This window comes from Trichomycterus rosablanca, chromosome 5 (genome assembly GCF_030014385.1).
Source record: "Trichomycterus rosablanca isolate fTriRos1 chromosome 5, fTriRos1.hap1, whole genome shotgun sequence".
NCBI lineage: Eukaryota > Metazoa > Chordata > Actinopteri > Siluriformes > Trichomycteridae > Trichomycterus > Trichomycterus rosablanca.
In genome coordinates, this window is record NC_085992.1 from 13,224,709 (window position 1) to 13,251,624 (window position 26,916).

The window sequence follows — 26,916 nt, forward strand, 5'->3', positions numbered from 1 at the left end:
TGGTGTGTTAGTGTGTGTTGTGCTGGTATGAGTGGATCAGACACGGCAATGCTGCTGAAGTTTTTAAATACTGTGTCCACTCACTGTCCACTCTATTAGACACTCCTACCTAGTTGGTCCACCTTGTAGATGTAACTCAGAGATGATCGCTCATCTATTGCTGCTGTTTGAGTTGGTCATGTTTGAGATCTTCATCAGTGGTCACAGGACGCTGCCCACAGGGCACTGTTGGCTGGATATATTTTTGGTTGGTGGACTATTCTCAGTCCAGCAGTGATGAGGTGTTTAAAAACTCCAGCAGCGCTGCTGTGTCTGATCCACTCATACCAGCACAACACACACTAACACACCACCACCATGTCAGTGTCACTGCAGTGCTGAGAATGATCCACCACCTAAATAATAGTGGTGGTCCTGTGGGGGTCCTGACCATTGAAGAACAGCATGAAAGGGGGCTAACAAAGTATACAGAGAAACAGATGGACTACAGTCAGTAATTGTAGAGCTACAAAGTGCTATTATATGGTAAGTGGAGCTGAAAAAATGGACAGTGAGTGTGGAAACAAGGAGGTGGTTTTAATGTTATGGATGATCAGTATATATATAGTATATAGTACTGAGACTGCATGTTTTCCATTTCTAAAATAAAATAATAAAATTATAAAATAAAAATTTCATACATACAGGATCCCAGTGTACTGCAAAATTCGTAGTCATGGTTTATATCGTCACGATATTAATTACGCCTAGTGATAGTGAGAATTTTGAATAGCCTACATAACCCACCTTTACATGGAAATGTAGAAACTGAAAGAAAATGAGGAGAAAGAATAAAAACCCAGAAATCGAACCCATGTCCTTAGTGCCACCAGAGTTCCTTACAAGCACTGTAAAACATATAGAGAAAACATACAGATAAAATGAAAAAATGAAAGCAACACAGCAGCAGGAAAGATGAGGAACGATGGAGGAAGATTGTTTCCACAGGTAAAGCAGCACACACTCCTTCAATTATAAAACGCTAAATTCAATTGGTAAACTCAGTATGTCCGTCAGGCAGCTTCTCTCCCAGAATGCAACAGTAAGCAGGGCTGTGCATTCATCCCACACAACATATCAGGTCCACCAATCACGGGGTGCTACTACCTGCTCCGACAGGGTCCGCCAAGCATTCATTCTTTCTTCTCACTCTTCTGGCGCCGATGACACGCCATCTCCATCAACTCGACCCCACCGGTGAGCTTCTGCTGCGCCACGAAGAAAACCACCGCCAACAAAAAGTAAACCAGCACCGGCGTGTAGAGCCAGATGGCCAGAAAGGACAGAACGATAAAGGCGTTCCAGTAGCACAGCGATATGGCTTTGATGAGCGTCACCCTCAGCTCGCTCTTGCAGGGTGGCACTCGGGCTTCCTCCTTGTCGAAGCGTTGAGAGGTGTGAAAAGAGCGCAGTCGTCGCTCTTTCTCCACCCAGCGCTCCTGGCACCAGGCCTGGAGAGCAGCGCTGTCTTGAGGTAGTGAGGAAACTGGGTAGCGGCGGACGTGGAAGTGGATCTGTTGTGGGAAGGTGCCCGCCAGTAGGTGGCGCTCCGTCTGAGGGACGGTGTACAGGTAGGCCACGGTGATGTCGTGCAGAGCATCTAGATTGTCACCTGTGGAACAAGAAGGAGCGGAGGCAAAGCTTTATATGTATCTATAGCCGACAACGTCCGTTATGTAAATGCTGGTATGTAGAAGAAGTTACTCAGAAAATCTAGACATCATTTCTAGTAACAGGTTAACAAAACTGCAGGAATTCGCTGTTCAGGCGGCAGGTGGCGCGGCGGGATATTCCACTAGTACACCAGCACTGAGATTCTAAACTCTCCGAGTCTGAATCTCAGCTCTGCTACTAGTCAGCTGAGACAATTGGCAGTGACTGAAAGCAGACAAAATTGGCCACTAAAGTCTGCTAGGTGGGAAAAAAACTGACAAAAAAGAGGCGGGGTCTTCAACACTGTGTAAGGACCCTGGTTATTAGCCCGATGCGCCTGTCCAGAAGTAGAGATCAGCAGCTGGTTACCAAAGATGGATATATATACACTGATCAGCCATAACATTAAAACCACCTCCTTGTTTCTACACTCACTGTCCATTTTATCAGCCCCACTTACCATATAGAATCACTTTGTAGTTCTACAATTACTGACTGTAGTCCATCTGTTTCTCTGCATGCTTTGTTAGCCCCCTTTCATGCTGTTCTTCAATGGTCGGGACTCTCCCAGGACCACTACAGAGCAGGTATTATTTGGGTGGTGGATCATTCTCAGCACTGGAGTGACACTGACATGGTGGTGGTGTGTTAGTGTGTGTTGTGCTGGTATGAGTGGAGTTTTTAAACACCTCACTGTCACTGCTGGACTGAGAATAGTCCACCAGCCAAAAACATCCAGCCAACAGCGCCCCGTGGGCAACGTCCTGTGACCACTGATGAAGGTCTAGAAGATGACCAACTCAAACAGCAGCAGTAGATGAGCGATCGTCTCTGACCTTACATCCACAAGGTGGACCAACTAGGTAGGAGTGTCTAATAAAGTGGACAGAGAGTGGACACTCCAGCAGCGCCGTTGTGTCTGATCCACTCATACCAGCACAACACACACTAACACACCACCACCATGTCACTGTCACTGCAGTGCTGAGAATCATCCACCACCTAAATAATACCTGCTCTGTGGTGGTCCTGTGGGGGTCCTGACCATTGAAGAAGAGTGAAATCAGGCTAAAAAAAATATGTAGAGAAATAATTGTAGGACTACAAAGTGATTCTATATGGTAAGTGAAGCTCATGAAATGGACAGTGAGTGTAGAAACAAGGAGGTGGTTTCAATGTTATGGCTGATCGGTGTATATTTATATTTAAGTATTTATTGCAGCCAAGCAGATTTAATACTGTCTGGGGTCTGATATCGTACGTCACACTCTAATATGGTCACACCAGGTGAGTCAGTCTCGTCCTGGAAGACGCTTCATGAATTTGCATTTCATCGACTGCAAGAAATGAGCGTTCAAACCGTCTCGGCTCGGGCTTACCAAAAATAGAACGGCGCTCATTATTCGTGGTATATTACTGGCAGAGCACCTCAGCATAACAGTCCATAAATATAGCTCATAATCTCCACCAGCACACACACACACACACACACACACACACACACACACACACACACACACACACATAATCAAGGCTGTCATATGCTTCCTCAAAAGTGCATCTGAGAGCAAATGTGAGAAAACCTGTGAGAAAAAAAATGAAACACTGTATGTATTCCTAATAATGAGGCCAGTATGTGTAACCAGCATTAAAAAGAATCCCAGCAACACTGCTGCACCTGGTACACGGTACACTACACCACTTTACACTACATCCCAGTACTTCACACACTTTCATGTCATTGCCATGTTAGTGTCATCAGAGTGTGGAGAATGATGAACCACCCAAATCATTGCTGGTCAGTAGGGGTCCTGGGGATGAGGGGGTATCACGTTTTAGTGATGGATGAGGTACAGGGGGTGACAAAGCCCAGAGCAAGAGATGGGCTACTCAGTGAATCTATACCTGTAAAGTGCATCTCCACTATATGACCAGTATTGGGAAGTATTGGAACACCTGATGTATAATAAATCAGTCATATAAGAGCAATTACATGCTTCCAACTTTGCAGCAACAGTTTAGGGACGGTCCTTTCCTGTTCCAGCATGACTGTTTCTATGTGCACATAGCAAAGTCTATAAAGACATGAAGATAAGCTTGTTTTTTCTCCCACTTTAGCGCATCTAATTTCTGCCCGTCAATCATCCGCTCACTAATGCTGGTCCCTGCTCCTGATTGGGGAGGACGAGGCTGCTCCACGCCCCCTCCGACACGTGAACAGCAATCGAACATCTTATCACCTACACTTGACGAGTGCAGTGCAGTACAGCGCTGTGTACGGAGAGCCACACCCTCTACCGCACTCCCTTCCCATCTCCGTGCAGGCGCCACTAATCGCACTAGTCTGAGAGAGAGTCCCCATCCGGCTTAATCTCGCCCCTATCTGAACAACAGGCCAATTGTTGTTCATGTAGCTGCTCAGCCTCAGCCGGTAGTAGGGCTGGGCGATATGGATCAAAAATTATATCTCGATATATTTTAGCTGAATGGCGATATACGATATATATCTCGATATTTTTTCATCCCATAAGGTAATAACAACAAGACACTTCTGAGACAAAGCTACATGTTCCAAATACTAAATACCAAAACATTTTACAGGCACTTTTATTAATATTCATGCTGGGGAAGCTTCACACAGGAACTATTTTTACTTAAAAAAAAAAAAAAAGAACTATTCTAAGAAAAAGTTTGTTGTTTTCTAACGTCTCGTCTCGCCTGTTGTGTAATGTGAATTACAAATATATTGTCTGGCCCTTTAAGAATGTTAAGTGCACTATAGGGCGCAGGGAGCGAGTGTGTAGGGAAGGTATCAGAATTGATCTGATCACGACCACGTACAACATCCAGTACAGAAATCACTCCCCATAATGTTTGATTTTTACAGATAGAGCAAATACATGCACATCACATATACAAACACACACGTCAGAACAACAGGAGACGCACCGCGACGTTATTATTACTTTCTCAACACGTGCATACACTGTTTATATATGAAGTAAACACGTGCATGTCAGCGCGTGCACGCGCTTGTGCTTGTTTATTTCCGTTTTCCAATATTGGTTTTTAAAACTAATAACGACTCGTTTTCTTGTTTTTCAACTTTGAAATGATTTGAAGTGAAAAACGAATGACCAAAGGTACACGGAGCTGGAACCTTTTGTCTGGACGTGTTTTCGGCATTCTCTACAGAATACATCATTCTGCTGCTCATCTGATACTTTGAATCCGAACCATCTCCAAATAACTGAGCCATTATTATTCTTTTTACTAAGCCGCTCCTCCACCGTCTCCATGCTATCATGGGAGTTTTACTTACAGAAATGTGTTCTGACGGCAGAAAGGCGGTGGGGAGGGAGGGGCGAGTTGTGTTCAGTGAGGGAGAGGGGCGGGGCAGGTGAACATGTGCAGAGACAAACTGGGAGAAGAGAAAGACAAACTGTCGGCTCTAACTGGAACGCAACATCTATATCGATATACGCGATATTGTCTTATCTTATATCGCGTATGAAAATATATCGATATTTTATAAAATCTCGATATATCGCCCAGCCCTAGCCGGTAGGCAGAGCCGAGGTACGATACGATGTATTCGAGATCTCAGCTCTGGTGAGGCTTTTTTGACTAACATTAGTGCCCAGCCATACATTCTCAGAAAAGTGACTGTCACAGAAAACAGGTATTATAATATTGTTTGTTTTGGAAATGAGATGTCCAACAAGCTCATGGTCAGGTGTCCAAATACTTTTGGTAGTATAGTGTATCTATATGGTAGGTATAGCTCATAAAACGAGCAATACGTGAACATACAGGATAAAATAGGTGCGTGTGTGCAGATCTGGCTGATGGCGCATTAGTATCACTCAGATCTGATTGCTGCACAAATCCAGCACATTACTGCTGAGATCCGGTGTTCAAATCTCAGGGATGCTATCAGCCAATCGGATGTCTGCATACAGACAGGATTGGCTACGTCTGATTGGATATGTCTTGCTGTCTTGCTGAGTAGCCCATCTATTGCTCTGTGCTTTGTCACCCCTATACCCCCTCCATCACTAAAAAGTGATACCACCTCATCCCCAGGACCCCTACTGACCAGAAATAATTTGGGTGGGTCATCATTCTCCACACTGTGGAGGATAGAGGATGGAGGATGAGCAAACATTCTAGCCTTAGTGCCAGTCCCAAGCCCGGATAAAAATATGAGAGTTGAGCCATGTATGTAGACAAGAATGATCTGCTGTGGCTACTCCTATATACGAGAGCTCCCTATAAGTAAGTTCTATAGTAACCTCTGACCTTTAAGAAGTGTTTCCACGATGAAAGTGAAGCCAGTGGTGCGTGGATGGAGGACATATTCAAACTTCTGGAGGCCATTCTTCTCTGCAAACTCATCGCTCCTGGCACGAGTATTATCTATAGAAACAGAGAAACAAAAGTTTGATACTTCTACAGCAAGGATTGAAAATCAGCTTTAAAAGTTCACTGCGGTGTTGGAAGATGTTGGAACATTTTTTCCTAAGTGTTCACATGCCGGCATCAAGTAAATGCTGGAGATGTGTCTCATTACAGCCAATCTCCTGCTTTCTTTTTTTTCTCGATTCATATCTTTCGACTGGAAAGAACAGTTTACACTGGATCCATGAATATCAAAATGGGTTCAGTCCAAGGTGACCAGTTTGTGACATATAGCATCTTCATGCTGAGGTTGGACAGTTGTAACCAAAAAAAAAAAAATTATGCCTAGTTCACACTACACGATTTTTGCCCTGATTTTCGCTCGGCGACTGGTCGGCGCTAGATTTTCCGGGTCGGGAGCAACTCAGCGTTTGCTCGGCGATCAAAACTCGGCTCTCAGTCTTTAAGTGTGAACTATCCAACAACTCGACCCGACCGGCTCGCCGACCGCTCGGCGACTGGATTGAGTTTTCTAGCACGCCAGATATCTGATCTCAGACGGGCAACTGGGAATGAGTGACATGTCGAACAGCCAATGAGGACGCAGGATACAGCGTGAGGGGAAATGCAGGAGAGGACAGGGGCTTAATTAATATAGTTTATATCAGGATACACCGACACACACACGTTTTACAGTATTTCTGATTTGATCGTCCTCTACAAAACAGGACACCCACGCTGCATTGCAAAACTTACTACAGAACAAGCCATATACTGTTCGTGTTGCCAAATCCACTCAGATTCATTTATTTTTCCTCCTTGATATTTACGCTGCACATCAGCGCACAAACCCTTTGATCTCTCGCTACTTGTTGACGTTCCTTTTTTTGGACGTGGTATCATTAAACTGCTCGTCACTTCTCACATGTGTTTTTGTAAAAAAAAAAGAAAAAAGGGAGACCAGAGAAGCTCGCCTGCGATTCCAGTTGGTGATGGATCGTGTGGTGTGAAACCCCCTATCGCCGATCAGTCGTGTAGTGTGAAATATACACCGACTGAAAGACTCCCGAGCGCAGGAGATTCAGTCGTGTAGTGTGAACCGTACAGCGACCTGACGACTTGGAAAGTCGTGTAGTGTGAACTTGGCATTAGTGGTAGTAGCAAGCACAATACAGACCATGAAACCATTCCTAAACACCATCACAAAAGGTCGGGTCTATAAATTCATGCTACCTACACAAATTTTGACCCTACTACCTCATAGAAGAAATCGAGATCAAACTGAACAGATATCAATTTTAAAATCTTTGAAATCTACCTGTCCAGATTCAATAAGCCTGTGCCCACTGTGGCTTAAAAGTCCTGCTCTCGGCTGGCAGGAGTGAAACGTCTGTAGCTTTGCATTAAGAGGTTCTTGTCTGCCTTCCAGTCAACTGCTTCTCACTGGATGTTTTTTTCCCTCCATAGCAATTTGCGCAAACTCTGAAGCGAAAGTGGGGAATGTTTTTCACACTAAATTCCAGATTAATATTTATATATCTGGTCAAGGGCTTTCTGATAACGGTGAGGGCTTCTCTGCAGATAAAAAACATACTGGCTTTATTTCGCTTAAACAAAAAAATCCTTTTTCTCAAAAACACACCACTTGTCATTGACTTTTTCTGTGCTTTGGCATTTTTGCAAACTTGTAGAGACCTAAAAATCTAGGAAATATCTGGAGGACCATACTTGGATGAGCGGGGAAAATGTATACAGCCCATGTGCAGGAGGTTTGTAAACTTGCTCTGGAATAGAATAGAACTCCTTTGTCATATATATTGGAAGCTGGTTTGGAAGCTGGGGTCAGAGCGCAGGGTCAGCCATTGTACGGCGCCCCTGGCGCTAAGAGGGTTAAGGACCTTGCTCAAGGGCCCAACAGTGGCTGCATGACAGAGCTGGGATTCAAACTCTCAACCTTTCAACTGATCACCCAAAGCTCTACCCACTAGGCTACCACTGTCCCTAACGTCTCTAAAGATATAATTCCAGGAGATCTAATATACACAATCCAACCTGTTTGAAAGCAACAACCAGTGCACTGTGCTGATTCGATCATTACATGAACAATCAGTTGTGCAGGTTTTCCAAACACTGCATTAAAATAAACACAATAGCTTTACCACGAAGCAGAGAGACATTTTTCTCTTGCTGCATAGCGACTTCCATCTCTGCCTGATACTAAATCTGGTAACGAGCCTCATGTTAATCACTTAGCATCGGATTTCTTTTTGTTTAATGTGATTTCATCCATTTACCAGCTGCCATTTGAGGACATACTACCTTATATAGGCATTGACTGAGTGATGGAGGTCACACACACACACACACATCAGTAATTAGATGAGGCATTTGTGATCCCTTATGGGCTTCTACAGAGGGGATTAAGCGACTCTTTCCTTCAAACTCCAGAGAAAAAGTGAAGAGAGAGAGAACAGTTAAGTCCACTAAAATGAAGATGTCAGTGTTGGACAGGTTTCAAAATCTCCTCTAAAGCCCCGTCTAATAACGGAATCAGACAGGCAGAGATAGGCACGTTAGACAGCGCGTGTCCAAAACTGCTAAGTGTGAAAATGAGTTCCTAAGCTTCATTCATTCATCCTTTCATTTCTACATGACACGTGTACAAACTCAGCAGGCGTAAAACTATTATCTTAATTCCTAGACAGGGCAACAATCTAGTCCATCAATCACAGTCATGATCCTGATTAGTGGGGGGGTGGATTAAACCTGGGCTGCTAGAGAGTGACACTAACACCCCCCCCTCCCCTTCCCGGCCCTCCTTCGTAATTTTATCCAGGTTTCTAATTTGCAATATCAGAGTTACATAAATTAACATAGCGTAGTATCTTCACTTAGCATCATTACTGCTCAGGAGCCCAGGTTATGTGCTCCTTACACCAAGCTTTGCACTCTGGCATTATATATTTATTAGGATTTTTATGTCATGTTTTACACACTTGGGTTACATTCATGAAGGACAGGTAATTACTGGTTACACAAGATTCATCACTTCAACACAGTCATGGACAATTTTGTATCTCCAATTCACCTCACTTGCACGTCCTTGGACATGGGAGAACATGCAAACTCTACATAGAAAGGACCCGATCTGCTCCACCTGGGAATCGAACCCAGGACAATCTTGCTGTGAGGCGACAGTGCTACCCACCGAGCCACTTGCGCAGTCCTTTGCACCTTCCTGGCCTTTGATACAAAGGGGTTGCATATCAGTGTGTGTGTGTGTGTCACCAGTAAGGTCAGTGCCCTCAGGAAAAAGCAGCAGTTGTAGTGGTTGCCTGATCTCGCAGAAATACTCTAACATGTTAGCCATGTGAGTCTGATCTTCCGCCCACTTCCTCTGGATGAAGATGAACGAGGCCACCTGCATCGCCCAGCCTACACACACAACACAGATAATAAAGGTGCTTAAATATTTGGACATCTGACTGCCCAATGGTTTCAAAACTGTGGGTATAAGGATAGTGCAAGGATGGTTTCCTTCCAATTTGCTCCTAGGTCTAAGCATGGTGCCCAAGGGTTTCAATCAAAGTTTTGTGTCTAGGAAAATGTTAGTGTGTAGGTCATCTTGTGACAGGCACCCTGTCCAGGGTTTGTTCTCGCCTTACGTCCAGGGTTTTCAGGTGCCACCGGAACCACAGCAACCCTGACCAGGATTAGGAGGTTAGTAAAAATAGATGACGTACGTAAATACTATAAGCCTCACCATGATAACAGCCTCCACTCTAGACTTTTCACAAGATTTTGATCCGTGATTAAGGGATTGTTGTCGTATCGATTCATCCCAAAGGTGTTAATGGGGCTGTGAACAGGGCTCTGGGCAGATCACTAGAGTTGCTTTGCTCCAAACCCGTCACTATGTCTTGTATAAAGACTGTACTCAAAAGTTTTAAGCATCAACTACAACCCCTGGCAAAAATTATGGAATCACCACTCTTGGAAGATGTTCTGTCAATTGTTTAATTTTGTAAAAAAAAAAAAGAAATCACAGACATGCCACAAAACTATCATTTTTCAAAATGTCAACCTTCTGGCATTAAGAAACAATAAAAAAAGAAACAAATATAATAGTTGTGGTCAGTCACAATTGCTTTTTTTTAGATCAAGTAGAGGAAAAAAATATGGAATCACTCAAATCTGAGGAAAAAATTATGGAATCACTCTGTAATTTGCAGTTTAAAAACAAAACATCTGCAGCAGATTAGATTTGCTAATTATTCTTCAGTTTAAAAAGAGTGCTTACACCTCGGAGAGCTGTTGCACAAAGCAGATTGTCATGAATCATGGTTCCAACACAAGATATGTCAGTTGAAACAAATGAGAGGATTATAAAACTCCTTCAAGAAGATAAATCATTGTGGAATGTCGCAAAAGATGTTGGTTGTTCCCAGTAAGCTGTGTTTAAAATCTGGACCAAGTACAAACAAAATGGGAAGGTTGTAAAAGGGAAGCACTGGTAGACCAAGTAAGACATCAAAGCATCAAGATAGAAAACTTAAAGCAATATGTCTTGAAAACAGAAATGCACAACAAAACAAATGAGAAACAAGTGGCCGGAAAGTGGAGTCAATGTCTGTGACTGAACTGTAAGAAATCACCTAAAAGAAATGGGATTTACATACAGAAAAGCCAAACAAAAGCCATCATTAACACCTAAAAAGAAAAGAACAAGGTTAAAGTAGGCTAAAGAAAAGCAATCGTGGACTGTGGGTGACTGGATAAAAGTGATCTTCAGTGATGAATCGCGAATCTGCATTGGGCAAGGTGATGATGCTGGAACTTTTGTTTGGTGTCTGTCCAATGAAATTTATGAAGATAACTGCCTAAAGAAAACATGTTAATTTCCACAGTTGTTGATGATATGGGCCTGCATGTCGGGTAAAGGCACAGGGGAGATGGTCTTCAATAAATGCCAAAGTCCACATTGAAATTTTGGACGCTTTTCTTATTCCATCAGTTGAAAGGATGTTTGGTGATGATGACTTCATTTTTCAAGATGATAATGCATCTTGCCATAGGGCAAAGGACGTGAAAACTTTCCTTCAAGAAAACATATAATGTCACTGGTATGGCCTGCAAATAGTCCGGATCTCAATCCATTTGAAAATCTCTGGTGGAAATTGAAGAAAATGGTCAATGACAAGGTTCCAACCTGCAAAGCTGATCTGGCAACAGCAAGAGACAGTTGAAGGCAGATTGATGAAGAATACTGTTTGTCATTAGTTAACTCCATGCCTCAGAGAGTTTAAACCATTATAAAAGCCAGAGGTGGTGCAACAAAGTAATAATGGTGCAGTGTTTTCTAATGATTCCATAATTTTTTCCTCAGATTTGAGTGATTCCATATTTTTTTCCTCTACTTGATCTAAAAAAAAAGCAATTGTGACTGACCACAACTATTATATTTGTTTCTTTTTTTATTGTTTCTTAATGCCAGAGGGTTGGCAGTTTGAGAAATGATAGTTTTGTGGCATGTCTGTGATTTATTTTTTTTCTACAAAATTAAACAATTGAAAGAACATCTTCCAAGAGTGGTGATTCCATAATTTTTGCCAGGGGTTGTATTTGGCTTTTTAAAAGCAACAGCAAGTGCTAATTGTCAGAGCTTGTTTATAACTGTACCATGAAAAAGTATCTGCACCCCTGAGCCAGATCTTAAAATTGTATTAAATATAAGACAAGGAAAACCCGATTAAACACAAAATACAATTTTTAAATAATCATTTTTATATTGAAATAAAAATTTTTTTATCAAGCATTAACTGGCAAATTTAATTAATCAAGTTACTCAATCCACCAATTAAATCAAATTTAATTCATTCATTCAGACCTGATTACAGTCCTGCTAAATGTAAATGGCATCAAAATACAATCCATTGTAATTACTTTTTCACAGTATGCATGATTTAAAAAAAAAACGCTCACCCACCAAAACCAGGCACGGCTTTGAGAGCGGCTTTGAGGCAGACCTTCTCCAGCCGAAGGTAGCTGTGTCTCAGCAGGCAGCACCAAAGGAACATCCAGTCCAAACGTGTGCGATGGTTCATGATGATCACGCTGCGCTCACCGGGTATGAACCCATCACCTGTGATGATCACCTTCACCCCGAAAACCAGCTCCAAAAGAGCCTAGAGGAGACAAAGAGGAGGGCTTCATTAATTCCACATCACACATTTGTACACACTTGTACAGTGTGTGTCCGAAAGTATGTGGACTCCTGAACATGAGATGAGATGTTGGACATCCTATTTCAAAACCATGCGCTTAAATATAGGGTTTGTTTCCCCTACTGCATCTATAATGGGTGCCCATTCAGTCAAAGGCTCAAGAAGGTCTGGCTCACAGTTGACGTTGCAGTTCATCCAAAAATAGCCATTAGCCTGAATCACCAGCATTAAAATTTTAATAAAATCTGGAATGTTACAATCTGATTACGAAGAGCTGGACGCTTACATACATACATACATACATACATACATACATACAGTGTATCACAAAAGTGAGTACACCCCTCACATTTCTGCAAATATTTCATTATATCTTTTCATGGGACAACACTATAGACAAGAAACTTGGATATAATTTAGAGTAGTCAGTGTACAGCTTGTATAGCAGTGTAGATTTACTGTCTTCTGAAAATAACTCAACACACAGCCATTAATGTCTAAATAGCTGGCAACATAAGTGAGTACACCCCACAGTGAACATGTCCAAATTGTGCCCAAATGTGTCGTTGTCCCTCCCTGGTGTCATGTGTCAAGGTCCCAGCTGTAAATGGGGAGCAGGGCTGTTAAATTTGGTGTTTTGGGTACAATTCTCTCATACTGGCCACTGGATATTCAACATGGCACCTCATGGCAAAGAACTCTCTGAGGATGTGAGAAATAGAATTGTTGCTCTCCACAAAGATGGCCTGGGCTATAAGAAGATTGCTAACACCCTGAAACTGAGCTACAGCATGGTGGCCAAGGTCATACAGTGGTTTTCCAGGACAGGTTCCACTCGGAACAGGCTTCGCCAGGGTCGACCAAAGAAGTTGAGTCCACGTGTTTGGCATCATATCCAGAGGTTGGCTTTAAAAAATAGACACATGAGTGCTGCCAGCATTGCTGCAGAGGTTGAAGACGTGGGAGGTCAGCCTGTCAGTGCTCAGACCATACGCCGCACACTGCATCAACTCGGTCTGCATGGTCGTCATCCCAGAAGGAAGCTGACGCACAAGAAAGCCTGCAAACAGTTTGCTGAAGACAAGCAGTCGAAGAACATGGATTACGGGAATGCCCTGTGGTCTGACGAGACCAAGATAAACTTGTTTGGCTCAGATGGTGTCCAGCATGTGTGGCGGCGCCCTGGTGAGAAGTACCAAGACAACTGTATCTTGCCTACAGTCAAGCATGGTGGTGGTAGCATCATGGTCTTGGGCTGCATGAGTGTTGCTGGCACTGGGGAGCTGCAGTTCATTGAGGGAAACATGAATTCCAACATGTACTGTGACATTCTGAAACACAGCATGATCCCCTCCCTTCGAAAACTGGGCCTCATGGCAGTTTTCCAACAGGATAACGACCCCAAACACAACCTCCAAGATGACAACTGCCTTGCTGAGGAAGCTGAAGGTAAAGGTGATGGACTAAACCCAATTGAGCACCTGTGGCGCATCCTCAAGTGGAAGGTGGAGGAGTTCAAGGTGTCTAACATCCACCAGCTCCGTGATGTCATCATGGAGGAGTGGAAGAGGACTCCAGTAGCAACCTGTGCAGCTCTGGTGAATTCCATGCCCAGGAGGGTTAAGGCAGTGCTGGATAATAATGGTGGTCACACAAAATATTGACACTTTGGGCACAATTTGGACATGTTCACTGTGGGGTGTACTCACTTATGTTGCCAGCCATTTAGACATTAATGGCTGTGTGTTGAGTTCTTTTCAGAAGACAGTAAATCTACACTGCTATACAAGTTGTACACTGACTACTCTAAGTTATATCCAAGTTTTATTTCTATAGTGTTGTCCCATGAAAAGATATAATAAAATATTTGCAGAAATGTGAGGGGTGTACTCACTTTTGTGATACACTGTACATACATACATACATACGTCCAATCTGTTCATGACCTGCCAGTGTTAGGCTCTCATGCAGAGCTGTATTGCGTACTGAGAGCCACAATAAGCTCCATGTTAAGCTTTTGGAATACCCTTGAATCCAACACAGCTTTCTAATTCTGCCAAAAAGAGTCAAAGATCCATACAAAGTTGTATGTGTCGATGGCTATTATCAGTGGTCGGAGAAAACCCACTCGCCAAAAGTTTGGATATTTATCGTCTTATTGTTATTTATTCGTCTTTAAAAAATTTTATTTTATTTATCTTACTTACACTTGTGAACAGAGGACTCCGTTTTCCGCTATCTTTCTTGTTTCTTATTCCGCTTTGAATGCCTACGCAGCTCCAGTTGCATTATGGGATACATTAGCGGACCGCAAGTGTGCATCGCTTGCATACTCATACATGGCTGCCCAATAAGTAGGTCATCCTGGTACCTGTCGCGTACCTCTTTGTGTATACTATGTATTCGGACATACTAACCGCTCTCGCGTCCTCATTTCACGTACTATTGAGTATGGAAGTATGCGATTCCGGACGCAGCTTTAGTCATTTGGATGATAAGCTATTGCTTCGGGGTCCAGGTTTTGTTATGTATTTATTTATTAAGATTTTTAACGTCATGTTTTACACACTTTGGTTCATGACAGGACTGATAGTTACTGGTTACACAAGATTCATCAGTTCAAGATTCATCAGTTCAAGTTTTAATGTCAAACACAGTCATGGACAATTTTGTATCTCCAGTTCATCTCACTTGCATGTCTTTGGACTGTGGGAGGAAACCGGAACTCCCACAGAAAACCTACACAGACATGTGGAGAACATGCACACAGAAAGGACCCGGACCGCTCCACCTATTAATCAAACCCAGGACCTTCTTGCTGTGAGGCGACAGTGCTCCAGGTTTTGTACTCCTTAGATCAAGTTACACATCCTTGGGCTTTGAACTTTTTTACAAAAGTATTTCCAATGGCAGCCCTGCCATGAGGTCCTCATCCAATTTGTAGTTGGTACTTGAGATTAAGCTTCTACTTTTTCCCAGTTTCAATTTAAATAAAACACTGCATTGACACAGGAAATATGTTTTTGTCACCAGTACAGACAAAGACTGCAGAAATGTTGCAGTCTCAAAACTACCATGACAACCACGTCTGGACTTAATGTAATTCTGATGATTGTTCCCAAGCATCCGGGATCATCCGGAGAAACGTCTGCACCGGGTAACAAACTAAATTCCTTATGATCCAGTGGCTTCGCTGGGTTTCTAAAATTACAGCCGCTCGTGTTTAAACAGGAAGCGCTAAGCCTGAACAGCCAAGTCTGTAGCTCTTGACCAGATTTACGGGTTCTTCTGCGTAAGAGCATGTTGAGTAAACACGAGCAGCTTAATTTGTGTGTTAAACATGTTATACATTCAGTTTCAGCATGCAGGCTTGATGACATATTTAGGAAACATCATCATGAACGGAAGTTTAAGTCATGTTATGTGTTCTGCTGCATCCAGTACAAGTGTAAATTTAACCCACGTTATCCTGGTCAGGTCTGGGGTGGGTCCGGTATCTCTGGAATCTAGCAGTAACACACCCTTTTCCCAAAACACACACCCAAACATGTCTGTATGTAGATGCCTGATCAGCCCATAGCTCAGCTGGAAGTTCGAACCATGGTAGTGGGCTAGAGTAATTTACTTCTTCTCCATCCGAGCACCCTATGTCCAAATTTATATACACCGATCAGGCAATACATTATGACCACCTTCTTGTTTCTACACTCACTGTCCATTTTATCAGCTCCATTTACCATATAGAAGCACTTTGTAGTTCTACAAACTATATAGTCCATCTGTTTCTCTACATACCTATTTAGCCTGCTTTCACCCTGTTCTTCAATGGTCAGGACCACCACAGAGCAGGTATTATCTGGGTGGTGGATCATTCTCAGCACTGCAGTGACACTGACATGGTGGTGGTGTGTAAGTGTGTGCTGTGCTGGTACAATGGATCAGACACAGCAGCACTGCTGGAGTTTTTTAACGCCTCACTATCCCTGCTGGACTGAGAATAGTCCACCAACCAAAAATATCCAGCCAACAGCGCCCCGTGGGCAGCGTCCTGTGACCACTGATGAAGGTCTAGAAGATGACTCAAACAGCAGCAATAGATGAGCGATCGTCTCTGACTTTACATCTACAAGGAGGAGCAACTAGGTAGGAGTGGACAGTGAGCGGACACGGTATTTAAAAACTCCAGCAGCGCTGCTGTGTCTGATCCACTCATACCAGCACAACACACACTAACACACCTCCAAATAATCCTGACCATTGAAGAACAGGGTGAAAGCAGGCTAAAAATGTATGCAGAGAAACAGATGGACTACAGTCAGTAATTGTAGAACAACAAAGTGCTTCTATATGGTAAGTGCTGATAAAATGGACAGTAAGTGTAGAAACAAGGAGGTGGTTTTAATGTTATGGCTGATCGGTGTATAATAACATAAAAAGCAATCAAAAATGACCCAGCAAATATGCAATCCAGCCTAAGACTGCCAAGTGATCACACTGCAGATGATTGTTGGTGTGTGTTCTTGCGTTCGTACCACGGGCAGAGTGAACCAGGTGGCTACAATGCGGTCTGTGAGCCAGCGATACCAGGCAGGAGACAGCAGCATGATGGGCAGCACGGGACTCAACATAAACACGCTGCCAAAAAAACTGCTCAGGAACAGCGTGAGAATGAAATATACGCCTGGGACGGACACCGCCCCCATGCCTGAAAGAGAGAGAGAGAGAGAGAAAAAGAGAGAGAGAGAGAAAACAAGATACTGTTTAGCCTTTCTAAATAATGCAGACCTGGGTGAAACACAAAGGCATGCTGACCTTGATCTGAGAAAGTGGGGCAGTGGAATTATGGAGATGGAAACAAACTAGAGGGATCCGATTCGGAAAATCAAATTCAGTTGAATCATTACATGGACTGAAGAGAAAACCAGTAACAACCTTCGACCTGTTGGCATCCTAATTGTATAAACAGTCTGCCTGTTTTTACAAATCCAAATTTAAGTCCTGTTGGACATTATTTATCAATAGCTGAATTAGACAGAGAACACTTGAGCTTTTAGAAAGATTAAAACATCCTCATTTATAATATTCTTCAGGCAGTAAATAAAAGAGAAAACAGGTAAACATGGTATTTTTCATCTAATTTTAGTGCACAAGTATACAACAGAAAATACTAGAACTTAAACATCATGATTTGAGAGTGTGTATATTTGTTTATTTAACTGAAATGCTCATTTATTCCAAAGAGGAAATTTGTAGGTCAGGTCAAAAAAGTCTGGCTCACCGATTCCTTCCCTAAGTTGATGGGGTAGAGGGTAGAGGGGTTTATATATATATATATATATATATATATATATATATATATATAACTATACACCGATCAGCCATAACATTAAAACACACATTGTCCATTTCATCAGCTCCACTTACCACACAGAAGCACTTTGAAGTTCTACAATTACTGACTGTAGTCCATCTGTTTATCTGCATGCTTTGTTAGCCCCCTTTTACCCTGTTCTTCAATGGTCAGGACTCTCCCAGGACGACTACAGAGCAGGTATTATTTGGGTGGTGGGTCATTCTCAGCACTGCAGTGACACTGACATGGTGGTGGTGTGTTAGTGTGTGTTGTGCTGGTATGAGTGGATCAGACACAGCAGCGCTGCTGAAGTTTTTAAAAACCGTGTCCACTCACTGTCCACTCTATTAGATGCTCCTACCTAGTTGATCTACCTTGTAGATGTAAAGTCGGAGACGATCGCTCGTCTATTGCAGCTGTGTGAGTTGGTCATCTTCTAGACCTTCATCAGTGGTCACAGGAGGCTGCCCATGGGGCGCTGTTGGCTGGATATTTTTGGTTGGTGGACTATTCTCAGTCCAGCAGTGACAGTGAGGTGTTTAAAAACCCCATTAGCATTGCTGTGTCTGATCCACTCATACCAGCACAACACACACTAACACACCACCACCATGTCAGTGTCACTGCAGTGCTGAGAATGAACCATCACCTAAATAATACCTGCTCTGTGGTGGTCCTGTGGGGGTCCTGACCATTGAAGAACAGGGTGAAAGCAGGCTAAAAAGGTATGTAGAGAAATAAATGGACTACATTCAGTAATTGTAGAACTTCAAAGTGCTTCTATATGGTAAGTGGAGCTGATAAAATGGACAGTGAGTGTAGAAACAAGGAGGTGGTTTTAATGTTAGCTGACTGTTCCACTGAATGCCAAGCTTAAAATCAATCCACAATATTGACTCACAGTATGGACAGCTTATTCACATGCAGCTCTGTAGGAAGTGTACCAGAACTCTACAGTACTGTCATTTCAAAATGTGAGAAGATTAAAGAAAAGGCTGGGGGTTCATGAATCTTTATTACTTCAATCCAGGAGTGCACAGAATCCTATTAAAGAGCTGCGAAGCTGCAATGTAGGATTGATTCCTAAAATGCAGACCCAGTCTCGCCATTTCACAGCTCGCTAGTCGCCGTGTCGTATTTCTCATTAATTGGTTGTAATTTAAAGTGGAATCCGACAGCTCAGGATTTTGTGAAACAGTGTGAAATCGTACCACATGTCTGCAGAGGAAATAACGGAACAGCCGGCGCAAAAGCGGATGACATCTGACTGTACACTTGTAGGGTTTATTCACAGTTGTTCATGGTTTGATGTTTTTGCGTAATATTGTGTTTGTTTATTAGGATTGTAACGTCATGTTTTACACTTTGGTTACATTCATGACAGGAATGGTAGTTACTCATTACACAAGGTTCATCAGTTCACAAGGTTATATCGAACACAGTCATGGACAATTTAGTATCTCCAATTCACCTCACTTGCATGTCTTTGGACTGTGGGAGGAAACCGGAGCACCTGGAGGAAACCCACGCGGACACGGGGAGAACATGCGAACTCCACACAGAAAAGACCCGGACCGCCCTACCTGGGGATCGAACCCAGGACCTTCTTGCTGTGAGGTGACAGTGCTACCCACTTAGCCACTGTGTTTTGCTGTATATTAAAAACGTTACGATGAAACTGAAGTGTATGTACATCTAAAAGGTCAGTGGATAACAAAACAATACTGTTATTACTGCAAAACTGCAACGTCCTATTGCACAACCCCTATAGTGACTCAGCATGAGATGGTAAGGATTGTATCACTTTTTCCCCATTTAATCCCTAAAGCAATGGAAAAAAAATGAAATCCAAGCACAGCAATGTGATGACTTGAGCACAAACCAGGGAGAGCTAACATTCCCACACAAGGGACAGCGATTCCAAAGCGTTCACACACAAACCTATGACACCTCCAAACAGTGGGAAGTAGTTTGTCAGTGGAAAGACTGTGTTTTCATTGAGTCTGCATGAGGTCAGAGGGGGAAAAGATTCTGTTATGACAGCAGGAAGCTAGTGGCTAAATTCACAGTTCTGTTATTGTGAAGCTGACTCCATATTCTTCCGCTCAGCTGACTTATACTTATGGTTTGTAGATCCAGACCAGCAAGTTCACCGCCTTAAAAAGTTATACATTTTCTTGGCCCCCAGCAAGGCCTGTCATGATTTTGCAAGTTAATCTAATGATGAATAGTCTGACCATAATAATCTGACCATTTTACAATGTATACTTTCTTTAGGCGGCTTTACAGAATGCCAAGTTCACACTACACGACTTTCCAAGTCGTCAGGTCGCTGTACGGTTCACACTACACGACTGGATCTCTTGTAATCGGGAGTCTTTCAAGTCGGTGTGGCTTTCACACTACACGACTGATCGGCGATAGGGGGTCACACACTACACGATCTATCACCAACTGGAATCGCAGGCGAGCTTCTCTGGTCTCCCAACCTACGTTCTCTCACGAAAACAAACGCTAGAAGTGAAGAGGGGTTTAATGACAGCACGTCTAAAAATGCGCGTCAACAAGTAGCGAGCGATCAGAGTAAAATCAAGGAGAAAAATAAATGAATCTGAGTGGATTTGGCAACACGACCAGCTGTTGGTGTTCTGTTTTGTAGAGAACGATAAGGTCAAAAATACTGCAAAACTTGTGTGTGCGCCGATGTATTCTGATATAAACTATATTATGCCCCGTCCCACCTTTTTACAACTCCTCCCCTTTGTTTCCCCTCACTTGCATTCTCATTGGCTGTTCAACATAGCACTCATTGCCAGTTGGGCGACTCATATCCAGATATTTGACATGCTAGATATATTACTTCAGTCTCTGCAAGCCACTCGGATCGAGTTGTTGAGTAGTTCACACGTAGCGATTGAGAGCCAAGTTTCGATCACAGAGCGAACGCCGAGCTGCTCCCGAGCCGGCAAATCTAGCACCGACCAGTCGGCGAGCGAAAATCGGGGCAAAAGTCGTGTAGTGTGAACTACGCATAAGCGGTTTGTTTTTCTGCAAAGGGTGCAAGGCTGGGTGCGTATTACGACTTAGGTGGTGTTTAAGCATTTCAAATTATATGTGGCAACACTGCTTTTTGCTGGCCGTTTTACTGAGAACTGAAAATGTGGGATTGCTTCAGAAATGCCATGGTACTGATCTGAAGATGAACAAAACAGTTAAGAGCTTGACTATGTAAAAAAAAAAAACAAGCAACTTGTCTCATTGGTTTGGTAGTGCTTTTTTGGGACAAAGTTCAATCAGAGTGAATTTTGAGCAAAGTGGCAAGCTGTAAAAATAGTGTGGCAAAGCTGTGAATCCAGGGAAATACACAGGAAGTTAGATCATTTTGAAGCAGAAGCCTCTTTCTTGCGAGGTAGCCTCTAATGTAAAGCCTGCAGCTCCCTTTTGGATTTTTAATTTGTGGCAGACGTGTTACTTAATCTGATCATCCAAACAAATTTCCTCTCAGAATAAGATGACAAATAGGGTGTTACACGATGCAACTTTTCCACATTGTTAATAAATCCAGACAAACTAGTATTAGTAATGGAATAAACATTATCAGTCATGTGTCCACATACTTTTGACCGTATAGGGTACCTACGAGGTATAAGTATTTGTAAACTTCTGACACTTAATGTACACGTGTGTTGGAAAGCTTTAATGTAAAAGAAATATTAGCAAAATGCTATCTGCATATTAAAGCCAGAAGTCAAAGACTGTAATCTTTAGCTGATCATCTCATAGTCTACTAGACGATCATCATGGAAAATATGAGATTACATGGGTCAGTAGGACATGGTTGTTGATTGATACAGGAGGGTTCAATCATGACTGATATGGAAAATGTTCATAGAAGTGTTATGAAGTGTATATGGAGGTAAAGAGAGGTCACTGCTGTACAACAGTGGAAAAATCAAAAGACTTTGACCCCTTTTACCATCCATCCAAATCTATCTCACACACACACACACACACACACACACACACACACACACACACACACAGAGTTAATTACTGTCTGTGCTGATGAGGGCAGGCTGTCTTTTTCCACTGAGCTACATAATTTCTAAAGCGAGAACAAAGTACCAGGTCACTAACACACCACGTTTCCATTTCACAATATTAATCATTAGCAGATCATTGGCAAAGTCACATAGTCTAGTCTAGTTCAACTTTAGGTACTGCGCTATTATTCACTTTTAATTAAGAATACCACAAAGAACTGACAAGAAAATAATAATGCCACGTCCATCAGTCAGATTCTATCCCCAATCCACTGGGTTTTACACACTTTGGTTACATTCATGACAAAACAGGTATTTACTAGTTACACAACATTCATCAGTTCAAGTCTTTAATGTCAAACACAGTCATGGACAATTTTGTATCTCCAGTTCACCTCACTTGCATGTTTTTGGACCATGGGAGGAAACCACATGCAAACTCCACACAGAAAGAACCCTGATCGCTCCACCTGGGAATCGAACCCAGGACCTTTCGCTGTGAGGCGACAGTGCTATCCCTCCACTGGGTGTAAAACCAGATTAGTGTGAGTGGAGTCGATATTAAAGAGCTTCATTCTGCATAAGCTGTGGCAGGGCTGGACAACCGGCACAGTCACTACTAGAGATGGAGCTATAAATCGATATCGGCCGATCAAAATATGCTATCGCCGATCGGCGATATTTCCCAAATGTAGCCGATCCGATTGTGTGATATATAAAGACCATGTTAAGCTTAACAGCTCAGTGGATTGATCCAGACTTTGAGCTACAAAGCATCACACTATCACATCACCATTCGTCAACCATCGTACAGAAACCATCGTGAAAGTTCTTCACGACCTAAAATAACATAATTAACGTTGTGCATCATACATAGTTCAGGATCATCTGCTCTGACTGACAGAAAACTTTTAGCTCCACAGACGGAACGAGTCCGAGTCGGTTACAGATCTGTGGTAATAGCAGTTTAATTAAGCTTTTTAATGTAAGAGAGTCACACAAAATGTTCTGTAGTAGCTGGTGTTTATTTAAAACCACGACATTAATTAATAACAGTAAACACGGAGAGATAACTGAGAAAAGAAACTTACGCTTCGCATAAAATGAATCGACTCATGACTCACTTATATCGATACTGTGAACAGAGCGTCTCTCTTAAAGGCACACACACGTCAATGCTTCTGTCAGCGGTTTATCTCCACTGTTCGTCCTATTTTTAAGGTTTTTTCAGACTGAACTGTATAACATCTAACCTGCGTGTGTGTGTGGTCAGTTAGACTAATGAGAGATGTCTCCCGTGGGTGAAAAATAAATTGCTTTAGTTTTAGAAGTAAAAAAAATCTCGCAATGCCGCCACACCCCCTGGTCAGGCACTCGCGCCCCACAGGTTGAACCAATCCCCCCCGATCGGCATCGGCTATCGGCCGATCGCTCTGAAAAGGAATCGGAGATTGAAATCGGCGTCAAAAACCCCAATCGGTACATCTCACTAATACTGTCAAACATGGTCGAGGTAGTATCATACTCGGTGCTTATTTTGATGCCAGTGGTGCACTGCAGAAGGTGGTTGAAATAATGAAGAAAGATAACCTCAAAATGTTTCAATCAGGGCGCTTGGGTGGCACAGTGCAGCTTGTTGGGACCTGGAGTGCGAGTCTCAGCAGAGCCACCGACCTGGCCAGGCATCCACACAAACACAATTGGCCGTGTTTGAGGAAAGGAAGAGTCGGAAGACGAGTGGTGATCCGGCTCTCCCTGATCAGATCAGGGGTTGTGCAAGTGGCAGAGGATTCACAACTGGGAAAATGGAATTGACTACATAAGGAGGATTAAAAACTAAGTATCAATCTAACATGATAGAGCGCTTTACCAAGACAGCAACTCAACCTGCATGCCAATACTGGTTCTACTTTATTATTGTCTTTATTCCTACTGAAAATATGCGGACTGTAATAAAAGTCAGGTCTATTAAAAATCAACAAACTGGAAAGAAGTTGAAAGAAGTAGCGTCACCAAAGGTCCAAAACGAGATGTGCAGGAAGCTTCTTGATGGTTACACTGATAGAATAGATCCTTAGGAGTGCTGTCTGGATATTTTTAAACCAGCAGATTCTTACACTGCAAACCTAAATCCTGAGCATGGCATACACATCCCTGTCCTTATCTGTAGGTTTTAGAGTAACTTTAGCAGAATGTACCCACCTTTAATCCCCACAGCTCTTGCATAACTTGGCAAGCAACCTTATATGTTACCTAATAGTTTTACAACATTTGGATTTTCAGGGTGGCTAAGTGGTAGCACTGTCCTAGGTTTAATCCCCAGGTGGGGTGGGCCGGGTCCTGTCTGCGTGGGTTTCCTCCGGGTGCTCTGGTTTCCTCCCACAGTCCCAAGACATGCAAGTGAGGTGAATTGGAGACACTAATTTGTCCATGACTGTGTCCAATATAACCTTGTGAACTGATGAACCTTGTGTAATGAGTAACTACCTGTACTGTCATAAATGTAACCAAAGTGTAAAACATGACGTTAAAGTCCTAATAAACAAACGAACAAACATTCAGATTTTACTGTTACATGCATTATTAGCTGGACACACAAATCAACAAACCAGTCAACAGTCATGCATGTCTTCTGCTTAATCCATACAGGCCACATAAGTACATTTGGTCCCTGGACAAGAAAGATAACCAGATCAAGACAAAGTATGGGTCACTTGACAGTGGTAACAATGCTTATTTTTGACTGCATTAATACAACTGTGCTCACCCCGGCCACCATCTGTTTTAGTTGTTACCGTCAGGCAGACGGTATAGGACTATTAAGACAAGGACAAACCAGCTCAGAAATAGCTTCTACCCCACCGCGGTACGAACCTTAAATATGTCTTCATAAGGTTATTTAAAACACATGGGACTGTGAAATTTTCAGGCAATTTTACAATGTTTACAAAGGGTTATGTGCAAATTTCCACCAACTTGCTACTGAACAGAAAGTCTATTTTTTGTGTGTTATTGTTATTGTCATTGTAAATTCAGTAATTTTTTTTATTTTGATATTTTGTAAATTCTAGTTTTTTTCTTTCTTTAAATATTGTTTATAACACTTGAGAGTATGGCACCTTAATTTCGTTATACCTGGTATAATGACAATAAAGATATTCTGATTCTAATGTTAACCATTACAATGATTACAAAGTTGTGTTTGCTGGCTAATGACTGTAAATAACTCTTTTTAAGATTTTTTTTTTTCCAAATTGACCAAAATAGTTTTAGTACTTTGGCCATTACAACTGTGGACAATCACTTTATTTACTTTACTACAATAATTTTTATTATAAGTGATAAGAAAATTGAGGAACCACAAGGAAATGCATCAATCCAATCGACAAAGTAAAAACTAACAAACTAACCCTGTTCTCCCCTAAATACTATATGTAACTTATAGACACTGACTTAAATGGATAAGCCAAACAGCGAACAAGTTTCAGTTTAGGAATACACAATACATTCAGATTAAATTACAAAAAATTAACATATTATAGGGATTTAATACATATTATACTCACTTGTTTCACAGTGGTTTTCAGTAGTGCGTTGACAGGAAGCGCAGGTGAGATTAGCCGGTTATCTTAGCATAGCACCTCTAATCCACAACAAACGGAATTCACAGCAAAAGTTCCGCTTATTCAGATAATACTGACAGAACATGCCAATTTAAACCTAAACCTGAGGTAAAAGTTAATATTCCTATCACAGAAAATCGGTTTACGATTTAAAAACATGCACTGTTTATTCGATAAACACAAAGTGTGCATTCTATGCTAAGCTAACGAGTCCTAATGCAGGTATGTAAACAGAAGCATCTTCCGTAGCTACAGCAGTAAAGCGTTAACATGATTAGCGACCAAACGGCTGCTGTTTTAAAACCACAAGAATTTATCTTCTAACTCATTAAATATAGGAAAATGCATTGTTTAAGAATGTAAAGCTGTCATGTTTGGTTTGCGGTGTTCACCATGCTGTCGACAGCATTTTTAAACATAATGCCGGTCAGTAGAGGACGCCGTTTAGCACATAAAAACGGGTGGCAAAAGAAAAAAAACACACTGTCATCAACGTACACTATATTGCCAAAAGTATTCACTCACCCATCCAAATCATTGAATTTAGGTGTTTCAATCACTTCCATGGCCACAGGTGTATAAAACCAAGCACCTAGGCATGCAGACTGCTTCTACAAACATTTGTGAAAGAATAGGTCGCTCTCAGGAACTCCAGTGTGGTACCGTGATAGGATGCCACCTGTGCAACAAGTCCAGTCGTGAAATTTCCTCACTACTAAATATTCCACAGTCAACTGTCAGTGGTATTATAACAAAGTGGAAGCGATTGGGAACGACAGCAACTCAGCCATGAAGTGTTAGGCCACGTAAAATGCGGATGCTGAGGCGCATAGTGCGCAGAGGTCGCCAACTTTCTGCAAAGTCAATCGCTACAGACCTCCAAACTTCATGTGACCTTCAGAAACGCTCAAGAACAGTGTGTAGAGAGTTTCATGGAATGGGTTTCCATGGCCGAGCAGCTGCATCCAAGCCTTACATCACCAAGAGCAATGCAAAGCGTCGGATGCAGTGGTGTAAAGCACACTGTCACTGGACTCTAGAGCAGTGGAGATGTGTTCTCTGGAGTGACGAATCACGCTTCTCCGTCTGGCAATCCGATGGACGAGTCTGGGTTTGGCGGTTGCCAGGAGAACGGTACTTGTCTGACTGCATTGTGCCAAGTGTAAAGTTTGGTGGAGGGGGGATGAATTAGAGCGTAGACTGCCAGGCCTTCTCGTCCAACATCAGTGTCTGACCTCACAAATGCGCTTCTGGAAGAATGGTCAAAAATTCCCATAAACACACTCCTAAACCTTGTGGAAAGCCTTCCCAGAAGAGTTGAAGCTGTTATAGCTGCAAAGGGTGGGCCGACATCATATTAAACCCTATAGATTAAGAATGGGACGACACCAGCCCCGGTTCTGGACTGCTTTGCTTGGGGGGGCAAAGACACAATTTGGGGGGGCAATGCCCCCCTCAGCCCCCCCTAGCCCCGGTTCTGGACTGCTTTGCTTGGGGGGGCAAAGACACAATTTGGGGGGGCAATGCCCCCCTCAGCCCCCCCCTAGCGCCGGCCCTGGACGACACTCAAGTTCATTTGC

The 26,916-nt window shown here is 42.6% G+C and overlaps 1 protein-coding gene across 1 annotated transcript; it reads right to left on the bottom strand.

Moving 5' to 3' along the window:
• Positions 1 to 575: 575 nt before the first annotated feature.
• lclat1 (lysocardiolipin acyltransferase 1) lies at positions 576 to 25,603 on the bottom strand. Its single transcript, XM_062995743.1, has 6 exons — positions 25,280 to 25,603; positions 16,850 to 17,022; positions 12,080 to 12,278; positions 9,382 to 9,528; positions 5,995 to 6,111; positions 576 to 1,651 (listed from the first exon to the last, which is right to left on the bottom strand). Exons 2-6 carry the CDS (start codon positions 17,018 to 17,020, stop codon positions 1,173 to 1,175), a joined length of 1,113 nt encoding a protein of 370 aa, XP_062851813.1. The 5' UTR covers positions 17,021 to 17,022; positions 25,280 to 25,603; the 3' UTR covers positions 576 to 1,172.
• Positions 25,604 to 26,916: the final 1,313 nt, after the last annotated feature.